Raw genomic sequence first — 13,387 nt, 5'->3', positions numbered from 1 at the left:
CAGTGAAACTCACAACCCTATCCATACACAGCCACAGACTTCTTTTTTACTAAGTACAGTCTTCCAAGGTGTTGCTTTTCTTACGAAGCTGTGTGCAGTGAGAGTAGCTTTGCGTGAACTCTTTAGATCCCTTAAGAGCACAAGCCTGCTTTCCTTTTTTAGGTCAGATTCTAACAGAAACTGACAGGAATTTGGCCTCAATAGCTTCCACAGGATCAAGGTCTGGTTCAGTAAAGGATTAAGGCTATTGTTGCTGAGCACACATTGCCAGTAAGAGACCTTTCCTTTTCCCGAACCTCTGTTCTTTGATGCAGCCTCACACAGAACTCTCTAAATAGAACATAGGTTACCATGTAAATGCTTGTCCTTGGTGGATGCAAACATGTCACATTTATTAAAACCAGTGCTAATTTTGGGTAAGCTTTTCCAGACTTTTAGAAAACAGTAGGTGATTTAACCAAATGCATTTCATTTAGTATTCCTGATTACACTTAGAATTTAGTATTTTTAGAGTTTTAATCTCTTATGTTTTCTGATGCTAGTGCTTTCTGGTGTTAAAAATCAAAAAGAGCAGCCAAACAGCAGTTTTAGGTCTAACAAGCCCTTGGCTACACAATTTGCACCTCCAGTCATGTTGAAACATTTAGTTTTCCATTTATGCGCAGTGAGTACCTGGACACACAGTCCCTCTCCTCCCATCTAAACGAACACCATTCCAGCCTCAATATGTGTGGATTATATTTTCCCATCCTGGTTTACTAAAAAATAATGTCAGCAGGCTTCTCAATTGACCTCAGCAGGCAGCAAAGCCTCCTTCCTGCTCCTCATCTACAGGAGCAGCTCCGCTTTGGGACAGTACACTCCTGATTTTGGGAAGTCAAAAACCAGCCTGGAAAAAAGGGGAAGCAAGGGTGGTGTTTTAAGATTAGGGTTTATTTGCCATGATCCTGATTTGACTGGTACTAAATTAATTTCCCCACGTCAAGGTTCTGCCGTCCATGACGGCAGTTGGTGAGGGATCTCGTCCTGTCCTGATCCCGACCCACGAGCCTTTCGCTCTGTCGCCTCCCCTGCCAAGCTGCGGAGGGCAGTGCCAGGGCGGCTTCAGAGGCGTCCAGCCACGGTCAGCCCGCCACAGGGCGGCACGACCTGGGCACGGAGTCCGGGCAGGGCGGGCGGGGGACCCCTGCCCTGAGTCGGGGCCCTCCCGAGCGCCTGGCACGTTTCGCTGCAGGGAACCCGCCGGGGCGGCGGCCGCCGGGCACTGCCCGTTCCCCTCAGGCTGGGGTCCGGCACGGCCGCCATGGCGCCGCCATGACAGCGCCGCGAGGCCGGGGCGGGGCCACCCCGCGGCACACGCGCGCAGCCCCGCCCCCTAGGCGAGCTGGCCCCGCCCCCGCCGCGGCGGCGTCACAGTGGCGCGTTCGGCCGCCCCGGCCCGCGCGTGACGTCGGCGCGTCCCGCGGTCCCGGCGGCGGGGCCGGAGGGAGCGGCAGGTGGCGGCGGGCGGAGCGGAGCCGAGCGGAGCCGAGCGGAGCTGAGCCGAGCGCAGCGGAGCGGAGCGGCGCCGGCCGGCCCGGCGGGTGAGTCCCTGCGCCGCCGCGGGCGGGCGCGAGGTGGAGCGGCCGGGGAGGCGGTGGCGGCGGCGGCCTCGGCCACCAAAGGCCGCTCCGACAGCGCCCCCTGCGCGGCCGCCCGGGGCCGGGGCGGCGCTGCCTCCCCTCGCCCCTCCGCCGCCGCGGGGTGCGGACCGAGCTGTAGCGGGCGCCGCGGCCTCCCCGAGCTTAGCGGGTGAGTGCCCTGAACAAAAGGCCGGCCGAGCTGGGCTGAGCCGAGCGAGCGACGGCCGCCGGCGGGCAGAGCCCTGCCCGGTATTGTTTTGGCGGCGGGGAGGGTGCGGGTGTCGCCCGTCGCCCCGCCCGCGGGGTCACGTGCCGGGTGTCGGGGCCGCGGCGGCGGAGCGCTGCCCGGGAGCTCGGAGAGGCGGCGAGGGAGAGACGGGACCGCCGGTGAGCCTCCCGGAGCCTCCAGCCGGGCCGGGCGCCCTGCCGCGGGCCGTGTCCCTGCAGGAGGCGGTGCCCCGGCGCCGGTGCGGAGCGAGGTGCGCGCAGAGTACCGGACCGGGCCCGGGCTTACGCCGGACTCGATGATCCCGGAGGTCTTTTCCAAGCTAATTGATTCTGTGGTTCTGTGACTCGGGGGTTTCGGTGTGCTGGGCAGTAAAATAGGTCAGGAGCATTATCCGTGGCGGTGTCACGCGTGGCGGAATCCCCTGGCCGAGCCGGCGCAGCGCTCTGATTCCCAGGGCGATGTGCAGCGCTTCAGTGTGTGGCTTCGTCCTGCCGATGTCACCGCTGTGCCCGGCTGGCCTCGGTCACTGCCGCCGGCGGCTGAGCGGAGTCGCACGGGCGGTCACGGGAGCGCCCAGACACAAGTAACTAAGTGTTCCTGATGGAAGTGCTTTTGTCTCTTTGTGCTTGACGGCCTCCGCTCAAGTGTTTGCATTTCATCCCTTCGGAATGTTGAAAGGGGACGATAAATGTGACAACGGGTGCCGCTCCTGGCACGATACATGTTGCTGCCACTGAAAAATTGTTATAAAATATTAAGTAAATGCGAGGTTTTTGTACGAACAAGACGATCGGAATGGTGAAATAGTTAAACTAAAATTGTGGGGGTTTTAATCTTAGTGCAGCGTTTCAGTGATGTGCCTGAGAAGTGCTGTAGGTTTTGTTACTGGTGTGTGTAATATGCAGCTATATATTAATGATTGCGAGGAGGAGTAGGGAACAGAGCTTCAGAACGCTTTGCTTCTGCCGGGTTTGTAATAGTAAAATTCCAGACCTTCTCGCTTTGTTAGTTGCTGCCTCTGGACTACTTAAAAATAGATTCTGAAGCATCTCGAAAAACGCAGTACCAAAAATTACAGCGTGTAATAGTATTGAAGACGTAGCGAAGTCTGAATCTTCATTTGGTAATTTTGAGTACATCTTAAACAGTGAATGTTTTTGCAAGAAGTTGCTTTACAGTCTCTTGTGATTAATACTGTGGTTTCTATACAAGTGTATTGAAGTGCCAGTTGTTTAAATTGCTATAATGTAAAATCTGTAGTGAGTGAAACAAAAACTTTGTTCTTGTTTCCTTCAAAATATATTGCATCAATTTAGATGTAGTTGAATTGTCATTTATTTAGAGAGCTGGAACTACAGTATATTTCTCGCCTATTGAATAGTGGGGCCCTGGAAAAACCGTCATACTGAAATTGATTTTTTTTTTCTCTCTTCTATGCATGTTAATCAAGTCTATATATATACACAGAGAGGTGTCCCTGTACTTATTTAGCTTCTGAAGTATTGATAACTTAAGATGAACCAGTGTCTGCTTCATTTTTTGCACACTCTTGATTGTGAGTGAGAAATTAATGTTTTTCTTTGTTAAATACATTGAAATAGGATATATGCTCAAAATTCAAAATCAATGCTCCTACTGTAGCATAGGGAACAACCTCATTTTCAATACATGCAGCATTTTAATACTGAAATGGCTGACTCTTTGGCACTTGACTATTCTTCTATGATTCAGTTCCAAATGTACGTGTAAATGTTGGGGGCTAATTAATATGAAATAGCCAAAGATAAGGAATGACAGGCAACTTGAAGCCTCATCACAATTATTAATTCCTGAGAATATTTTAAGTTTAAGAAATGGATACAAAAAAGTAGGCAAGCACAGGAAACAGTGAGGTTATTTATCTGTTGTGCTATCCAGTGCCAGGGACAGTTTTAAACATACCTGATAAGACTCAGTAGCTGGAGCTGGTACTGCATTGACAGTAACAGACTTTCAGACAGGAGAGTGATTTTTTTTTTTTTTCTATTAAATAAAACAGCCACCTTCTTTCTTCCCATGCTGTCTAGCTCAGGGTGACTTGTGGAGAAGGGCAGAATTCTGGGGATCTTTTTCCCCTCCTGCCCCCCCAGTTGAATTAAAAAATCCAACTATTTAATTACAGAAGAGCACTTACTCTTGTGAATTTATACTGTAACTGCTGAGTTTTCAAGGGGGAAATGAATTTGTGATAGCTATTTTAGAGTAATGTGTATGGAGTTGCAGGGTTTGTGAGATTTCTGTCCTTTGAAGTGGAACTCGATTAATAGTCTTCGGCTGGTGTTAGTTAAACTTACCAATGTTTTGCACTTGTTTGTTTTAGAAAAGCTAAGATTATACTTATGGAGGAAGCTTAAGATTGTAGGAGACTCTTCATCACTATATAGGAGCTGGCTTCCCAAATATGTATGTTTCTGGTTTTGATTTGAGTGGGGTTTTGTCCATTTGTGTGTTAGGGCTTTTTTATAATTGTTGCTGTTTTTTTCCGAAAGACATAAGGGTGGAAAAATTGTGCTGGGCCTGATAATTTACTGGGTCTCATAATTTAATGACCACAGTTGATTGTACTGACAATAAATGGTTTCATTCTGTCTTGATTTAGTAAAATCTTAACATCGTTCTTAAGGAGAACCTGAAGTCGTTGTGGGAGATAGGTGCAGTAGGAAGTCCACCACTTCATAAATTGTGGAAAAAGTGGATGTGACTTCTCCCAGCAAGCATTCTGAGAGACTTTCAAGGAGACAAAGAACAGTTCCATCCCAGCTGAGGCTCAGTTTGGACAGGGATGTTGCCCAGTTTGAATTCTTGCTCCTGATCAGTGGCATTGTCCTTCCGTGCGTTGCATCTTTGAAGTTACAAAATCAATGTGTGATAGGATGCAGGGTTTTAGGAAGGGATACCTGCAGGTTGCTGCAGATAGCATAGCTCCTTCTGCTACAGGAAAAAGAGAAAATTAATTGTTAAGTATAGAACACAACTCTTACCCAGTTGACTTCAAAGGAGGAGTCATCATCCAAGAAGGGGCATGTGTGTAACCACAAGTGTTTGTCAGTCCGTTCAGTAGAATTTTCAAGACTGGCTTATTAAATAAATAAAAATGTCATGAAGCGAATAGGTTACCTCATGTCAGTGTGTGAACTAGTTCTTTTCAAGACCTTTGAAGCAATTGGAAAGTTGCCTTACCACAATCCTGTAATTATGCCTTCCTTGGATTCTTCTAGGTATAATTACATACCTTGAATATATGCATGCATTTTTATTTCCTAGGAAAAATCCCAGAACTGACCCAACCTTTTTCTGCTATCTCCACATAGCATTTGTTTTTATAATGTGCTACCTCTAGTAGTGGATTGTGAGAGGTAGTAGATAAAAGGCTTCAGGTGATACCTATTGAAGTAACAGAAAGCCAGCTCCCAAGATGAAGGACTGAACACCACACCCAGAGCATCAGGCTTGTTGCAGCTGTCTCTTTGATCATAGAAAACATAGTGTCTTGTCTCAGTGGATTAGTAGAGCCACAATGCTAACGCTATTGCAGTTCTTGGTTTCAGATTGATGTGTGAAGAAAGGAAAGCTGCTAGAAGAACTAGGAGGGGAGAAAAGGTGTGGATAGGCTTGTTAATTTTTGCATTTTTCCTCTGGAGCTCATTCTAAAAATAGCTGCATGGAATGTTACATGGAGCTCAGCTATAAAGAAAATAATGTATTTGAGTAAGGCTTCATACACTGAAGTAATTTGAACACTGATATTATTAATGATAAATGATTGTTCATTTGATGAAGGACTATAGCACAGAACACTATAATGCTCCTTGTTCTTTCACGGACTTATCACACTTTGACATCACTCAACTCATACATATCTGCTCTGCGCTGTATTTTTGTCAAAATGATTCTTCCCTGAATAAATTGAAATCAAAGAGGTGGCGTTCTCAGGTCTGCTTCAAATCATTCCTATATATAGAGTTTTGCAGCAACTGGAAACTATAGTTCAAAATGTTTAACAATCATCCAGAAAACTACAAACCAGAAGGAAGATGCAACTGGGGCTCAGTAATCTTTTCACAGAGGATTCCCTGAAGGTGGTTGTTTTAGATCAAGACCTTCCTGTTTAGGGTGTGAGAATGCAAGAGTGATGGTCTGTCTCTCTTCCCTCTCTGAGTTTGCATATTCCTACTTCCCAGCTGTAGGAACTTCTTAGGTATTTGTTAGGCATTTAGTGATTATTACATGTTTGTGAAATTATTTGACTCAGATTCTCGTTGGTGACATTCACCAAATGTATTTTGACTGACATGATCTGCTAGCCTGAAGAGGGGTGTATTACCTCTGAGCTGTGGAGGCTGAGTTGCGTCTTCGTTCTCTTTTTTAGAGATCGTATGCATTCTTTCAATTGTTGAACCTTGGAGCCCATCAGGACATGTTAGAGAAATAAAGGAAGGTCCTAATTAATTTTTATTGTTATTTGTTCACCAAATTTAGGTCCTAGAGTTTGTTTATAAGCTTGTATGAGGACATATGTGGATTTATAAAGAAAAAATGCTGAATGCTTCTGAGGTTCATTCATTAAATGAATGCAATGATCTCTGTAAAAGAGGACAATGATTCAAGGCTCTGAGGCTCAAAGTATGAAGAGGCAGGTTTCTGCATGAAATATGGAGAGGACCTGGGGAAAATCAGCTGTTCACATGCACTGTTTTTTCCTCAAGCATCTGATACGAGCTCCTGTCAAGGCAAGACACATGGCTAGATGGTCCTTTGGAATGGTATGATACAGATAGTTTTATAAACAGCTTTAGGAAGCCATTGTAACTTCTTAAGTTTTCTGAATATATGGGATCATTTATTAGAGGTTAAATTTGCATAAACAGAACAAGCTCCTGACTTTGGTCTTGTTTCTCCTTTTGTGTACATGGTCACTGTATAGGAATGAGCAGTTAACTTACTATAGCCAAAAATAACTGCCTTTTATAATGCTTAAAAAAAGATGAGTTGTTTAAGCCAGATATAAAAATAGAAACTGTGGATCAAAATTGATGATTGAAAAAAATAAAACAGAAGTCTGATGATTGTTTATTGAAAATAGCCTGCATCAAGTAAATAAAAGCATAGTAATTTCTTTTCTGTAACAGAACCATGGCATTGTACTTTGCTTGCTCATACCTCTGGACAGCACTGTAATGGTGGTGTTATTTGCTTTCTTTTAGTTTGCAGAGAAGCTGAAAGGCTGTAGTGCACCACTGGGCAGGACGAGTCAGGAATGAGCCAGCCTTGCGAAGGAGGACTTGCCATCCTAGCTGGAGATATCTGAAGGGAGAACGTTTCAGTCTTGTGGCATGCTTCAGTAGAAATTATTCAGAAAAAGTAAGCTGGGTTTTTTGGTTTTTTTTGTGGACTTAAGCATGTCAGCTCCTTGAAGGACTGCTTAGTTGCAGCTAGAATTTGACCTGGAATTTGAAGTGGTTTTGTGTGAATTTACTTTTTCTTCCATTAGAGTGCCAAGAAGGCCTTGGGGACTTTTCATGTAATTGTTACATATCGCTTCTTCTGTACTTCATGTATTGATGAAGACCCCATAGCTTAGAAATTAAATGTATTAGTATTAAAAATAAAAACCACAAGAGGTGGAATCTGGCAAGATTTTTGACTAACTCCTTCTCAGTCAGTTTAGGCTGTATTTATGTTAAAATGCAGAGTTCAGGTTCTTACTGTTCCCTGATTTATACCTGAATTAAGGCTCTAAATACTTTAAATTATTTTTAGAATTTTTCTTCGAGTTTAATTCATTTTTAGCCTTAGTAGTCAAGAATACGATTTTCCCTGATACCAGGAGTGTCTTAAAGGGAACCCAGTCTTCCAAAAAGTAGAGCTTTCCTGTTTGATAACAGTTCTGATTAAAGCCTGTTTTTATTGATTATAAAATATTACTCTTAATTTCAGGAAAAATATGGTGTGGTCAGTTTTGTTTAATTCCTAATACCATGAAGTTGCAGTGGAAGTGCTTTTACAGCCATAACATAGCAGAATAGCAGTCCAAGATGTTTGTCCTTGGTTCTGAAGGATTACTTCTTCAATAAAAACCTAAATACATGTACATCCTCCTACCAGCTTATAAAGAAACTCCGTGACCTAGATTTGATATTTAAAAGGTAAACAAAAAAATGTAATTAGCATCATGCTTTAAAAACAAGAAGTGAGACAGCATCAGGGTAGTTGATAGAAATCATCATGTGCATAATTGTCCTGCATTCTGAGCACATGCAACTGCAGTTGTGCTTGTCTTATAAGAGTTTTACGTTCCTGGGTAGCACTTTTAGAGATAAAGGTTTGCTCCTTCAGCTGTATTCATTTTATACATAACATTTTCCTTAGAGTCGTTAAAAATCAAATAGGAATTTCCAGAAAAGGCATTTACTCCTTTTCATATCTTGCATTATTATTTTGATCCAGTAAGGAATCAAAGATCCCTCAAATGAATGGGTGACATATTGAGCACAGTTCAAATGTTAGCATTTTTTGCTTTCAGTGAACATATGAGAACTTTTAATTCTTTTAGTTTACCTCAGGGTAAATTCTCTTCAGCTTAGCTCACGTTATCAGAATTTGGTTTGTCAAAGCCTTTTTAATCCCTGCATTGCATTTTAATCACGTCCTAAATCTTAAGTATCATACGTGACTTGTATAGAAGTTACTTACCTACATGTTGTTTTAATCTTTTTTTTTACTATGAAAAGAATAACTTTATAAAGGATACTCAGGGAGAAGCATCCTTTTGTAAAGCTGTAGCATGGAGGTAAAAATCTCTGCTGCTGTGCCTTTCTGCACTGTAGTATCTAATTGTGGGGGCACTTGAAAATTAATATCTTTTACCTCAGCCATGATTTGCACAAATTAATCAATAAATTAATTTCTCTTTCAGCTCTTCTGCTGTGAAATGATGGTTGGTTTTCATTTGTGGGTATTCTGAAATCTCTATAGACTTTCTTCTCCCCTTTTTCTAATAAGATTTTTGGTATAAAGCCCTACATTTGCTGTAAAAATATGTTGCAAAACAGAGCCTCAAGTGTGAGGCTTCCAAAAAGCAACTTGTTCACAACATTGTTAGAATGGATCTCACCATCTCACCTGTGCTGTGCAGTAAAAACACAGTTTCCAGCTGGTAGGTAATGCTGTGTCTGTATCTGGCATGTGATTTAAGAACTGTTATGCAGATTTGTCATTAATCTCAGAAAAAGAAATTCAGATATGGAACTGAAATATAAGTGGATACAATTATATGCTACTTCAGGAAAAAGTATTTGAGCTGTAGAGCTTTTAAAAGAATTATTTTATAACAAAAAGGATTAAAGAGGCTTTGGTCTTTCAAGAGGAAATTACAGTGATAGAAGGGAACAGACTGTGTAGAAAAAATATTTTAAGTAAACAGCACATGATATACTATTGCAAAGATAAATATAGGTACTGAAGCTTTTTTTTTTTTTAATCCCAGCATATATTTATAAGATTTTTAAAGCAGTGGAGACTTTTAGAATAATACTTGACATTTTCTCTTCAGGTAACACAATTTTTAGAAATGTGTATAGCATAAGAACAGGCTGTCCAGGGAGCCTGTGGTATCTCCATCCTTGCAGGTTTCATAAAAACTCAGCTAGACAAAGCCATGGTTGATCTAATCTAGTCTTGGTCTTGGTGCCATGTGGAGCAGGAGACTGCACTACATGACCTCTAAAGGTCCCTTTTGACCCACATGCTTGTGGTAGTCTTTGCATGAACTGTTCCTAGCTGCCTGTATAGCAAAGAGTACTTTCACTGAGAGGCTGTTTTGTTGAATATCAATCTTGAAGTTCCTTGGGGATTTTAAATTAAAAAAAAAGGCACCTTTTTAGCCCCATTTCCCAAAGCCCAGTCTTCTCCCATATGTGGTATCTGGTGTTTGTTTTTGATTGTTAATAGATAAAAGGAAAATTACCATGAAACAGACGGTGAAAGATTGCCATGGCAAAAACGTAGTTGAGAAGGTATTTGCATATTTAGGCTAGAATTTTTCAACTACTTAAATCCTACACAATGCCAAAGTGACATAGTTTTGCGTTTCCCATTCTCTTACAGTTACAAAATCATCTTGAATGACAGCAGTAAGATATGGCTAGAGAAAGTAAAGGCAATGACTTCACAAGCCAGTCAAGTCAGAATTGTGTGTCTTTTGCAATACACTGCTGCTTCTGCTGCTCTGCAGTGATTTCTTTTGTGAGGCACTCACATATATTGTCAGGAAGTTCACTTGATGTTTAAGAAAAAGGAATCCAAGGTATCTTTTGAAAAGGCCACCTCAGTTTTCAAATCTGGTTCTTTCTGCAGCCCTGTGGTTGGTTGAGCTCAGTTACAGCGGTAGTGTAACATGATGCATGGGAACTAAGAAACAGAGTAGGGGAATACTTCAGCTGGGTGCTGCTGCCAGGTGTATTTTCTACTGTGGAAACCTAGTCCAAGGTACTGTTCAGGCAGTCCCTTAATCAAACAGATGATCACCTGTAGTCTGAAGAGAGACTGTTTAAGTTCAGTTTGCAGCCAGGTCACCTCTTGAGGAAAGAACCATAATTTCTTTCAATTGCCTGAGGAGGCACCAAAGCAACTGGTTGGCTGAAGGTTCATTAATCAACACTACTTCAGAGAATGAACAGAGGAAACTCCAAAATTTGTTTTCTAACTTGGTATGTTAACATGCTGAAAACTGAACAGATAACAGATTGGTGATTAGTAGAACAAATTTTTGCAGTACTCATTTTAGTCTATTATCTCAGGAAATAGAATGTTAACCTATCAATTTCTGAGTTGAGCCTCATAAATGGTAACTTACCTTAATTTGAGATAGATAAAGATCTCATTCTGTGGATTTTGAGGTCAAATGTGATGTGAGGTGCTAGTTTGAGGTAGACACAATAAAATGATTTAAATCTTTTTGATCTCTGCAGGATGGCTGGCTGTGGCGAAATAGATCATTCGATCAACATGCTTCCCACAAATAGGAAGACAAACGAGTCATGTACCAATACAGCACCTTCTTTGCCAGTCCCTGAATGTGCTATCTGTCTGCAAACATGTGTCCATCCAGTAAGTCTGCCTTGTAAACATGTTTTCTGCTATCTATGTGTGAAGGGAGCTTCTTGGCTTGGGAAACGATGCGCACTCTGCCGGCAGGAGATTCCCGAGGATTTTCTTGACAAGCCAACCTTACTGTCACCTGAAGAACTCAAAGCTGCAAGCAGAGGCAATGGAGAATATGCTTGGTACTATGAAGGTAGAAATGGCTGGTGGCAGTATGATGAACGTACCAGCAGAGAGCTGGAAGATGCTTTTTCCAAGGGTAAAAAGAGCACTGAAATGCTAATTGCTGGCTTTTTATACGTAGCAGACCTTGAAAATATGGTTCAGTATAGGAGAAATGAGCATGGACGTCGCAGAAAAATAAAACGGGACATAATAGATATACCAAAGAAGGGAGTGGCTGGGCTGAGGCTGGACTGTGACACCAACACTGTCAACCTGGCACGAGAGAGCTCCGCTGACGGTGCAGACAGCACACTGACTCCAGGGGCTGCAGCTGTGCAGCCTCTAGCATCCATTTCTGTGAGGGCCCTGCCAGCACTAGATGGTCAGCTCATGAGCCCTTCAACGCCGTCACCCGATGCAAGCAATTCTCTAGAGAACTCTTTTGCCCACTTGCAATTAAATGGAGACAGTATGGCTGAAAGGAGTCACAGGGGAGAGGGAGAAGAAGACCATGAATCATCATCTTCTGGTAGGGTGCCAGCCCCCGATACTTCTGTTGAGGAGACCGAATCGGATGCCAGCAGCGACAGTGAGGATGTGTCTGCCCACCTTCAGCAACGCCCATCCTCTGGTCAGCAGAGACACTTGAATGCCAGTGCAAGCCAGCCAGGAGCAGATAGACCAGGGGAAGGGGGTGGGGTGGCAAACACAAGTGTAAGATCTAGAAGGCCAGATGGACAGTGCACAGTCACTGAAGTTTAAATCTAGAGCCATGTGAAAAAAAAACTCAGTTGTAATTTTCTGTAAATTTTCTGTCCTCATTGGCATTGCACCCAAACCTAGCAGCGTGTTTGGTGGGAGGGTGGGGTGAAGGGGAGAAACAGATTTGGCCTGTTTTAACTTAAGTCTCTTAACATGTCTCAGCTGGAAGACTCTTTAACTCTAGGAAACTGGGTTGTCCTGCTAATGGTTTGAAAGCTGTTTAGCAATGCCCAGTTTTCTTGAAAATGTCTTGTGTTTATTTTGTAGCATTTTCCCCTTGAAGATACTCTATCCCTTTTTGGCCAATGTATATCTACTGTACAACTTGAATTGTCTTCATTATCTGACTGTTGCATTAAGTGTCTTACTACTTTCTGCATGGATTGATGTATGAAAAGAACACTAAAGCTATGTGGAATCAGGCAAGGTGTTGGGTGTGAGCAGGATGCTTAATTTAATGTGAGAAAATAGATGTGAGTTTGGAGTTAAAATGTGTTTTTACTAGACAAGAGCAATCATTTACCTTCTTTCAATGGAAATGTAAAAATGGTGTTAACTTGTGTTGCAAATCCTTACCTTTACACTCTTCATGGCTTTTTCACTGGCTTTGCCATCTAGTCCTTGTAGTTTTGTTTTTTGAGGTCTTTCTTGATCTGTCTCGTTTTTGTTACAGAATTTATAATTTAATAAAACTACATTTTATCAGTAACAATCTCAGATATGTTTCCAGTTTAATTGAACTTCACTGAAGGAATTTCAAAGAAAATTCATATAAAACAGCTTCTTGTGTTTACCAAAAGGGAAGACTAACTCCAAGTGGCATCCTGAAGTTCTTACATCCCTGACTGGCTGTCTCTCAAACACAATCCTGTAGGAGTATGGTCTTCTACGGAAAAATGAGTCGCAAGCTTAATACTCACACAGACATCTGAAGAGCTGATTAACTCCACTGTTGCTGGCAGGCAGAAGTATCACAGCCTTATTTTAACAGTAGACATGTTGAAATCAAAGTGTAAGTTATCAAAGTTGACCCTATAACAGGACACAGATATGAAGGATTATAGTGCTGTTTATCTGTTCATGGCAAAACTAGTGGCAGCACAGGAAGGGTAGTTTTGTGCTTGTATTAGCAAACTAGGAGCTGCACTTCTACAGACTTCTGAATGTTAGAAGCCAGATCTTGAGAAGCACAGTTTGTCTTTTCTGTCTCAGGCAGTTGTTTTACATTTTTTCAGATTGAGAAACACCATTAAGTTGATTCTGGACTCAGTCTTTAAAATAAAGCTAATTAAACTCTAATTCTTAGTGTATGTATCTCAGAATAGAAAGGGACAGAAGCTGATAGTAGCTTCTGTAGTAGCTGAAGATCAGCTACTACTGATCTTAAGACAAAAGTTGCTTTAGACAACGAGCCATTTGAAGGGAACTAAAAGGGCTGATTTTCAAAATGGCAGATTTAAACTTCTGT

General features: G+C 42.6%; 1 protein-coding gene across 6 annotated transcripts; it reads left to right on the top strand.

Moving 5' to 3' along the window:
- The first annotated feature begins 1,410 nt into the window (after positions 1–1,410).
- Positions 1,411–12,636, top strand: RNF146 (ring finger protein 146). 6 transcript variants are annotated; one of them, XM_085056009.1, is made up of 3 exons: positions 1,411–1,583; positions 10,860–10,998; positions 11,086–12,636. In XM_085056009.1, the coding sequence occupies exons 2-3, from the start codon at positions 10,861–10,863 to the stop codon at positions 11,917–11,919; spliced, it is 972 nt and encodes a 323-aa protein (XP_084912135.1). In that variant the 5' UTR covers positions 1,411–1,583; position 10,860; the 3' UTR covers positions 11,920–12,636. The 6 variants fall into 6 exon arrangements, with proteins under 6 accessions (XP_084912135.1, XP_084912134.1, XP_084912136.1 ...); XM_085056010.1 differs by adding an exon at positions 7,095–7,251 and having other exon boundaries at positions 1,428–1,583; positions 10,860–12,636; XM_085056011.1 differs by lacking the exon at positions 1,411–1,583 and adding exons at positions 1,628–1,791; positions 7,095–7,251 and having other exon boundaries at positions 10,860–12,636.
- Positions 12,637–13,387: the final 751 nt, after the last annotated feature.

The sequence above is a fragment of the Lichenostomus cassidix genome, chromosome 3, assembly GCF_008360975.1.
Source record: "Lichenostomus cassidix isolate B80296 chromosome 3, HeHo_3.0, whole genome shotgun sequence".
Taxonomy (NCBI): domain Eukaryota; kingdom Metazoa; phylum Chordata; class Aves; order Passeriformes; family Meliphagidae; genus Lichenostomus; species Lichenostomus cassidix.
Note: the sequence above shows the minus strand (reverse complement) of the source record. Positions and strands in the feature narration are given on the sequence as shown.

Coding starts and splice junctions, on each gene's coding strand:
- RNF146 (XM_085056008.1), top strand. CDS start 10,861: ATGGCTGGCTGTGGCGAAATAGATCATTCGATCAACATGCTTCCCACA.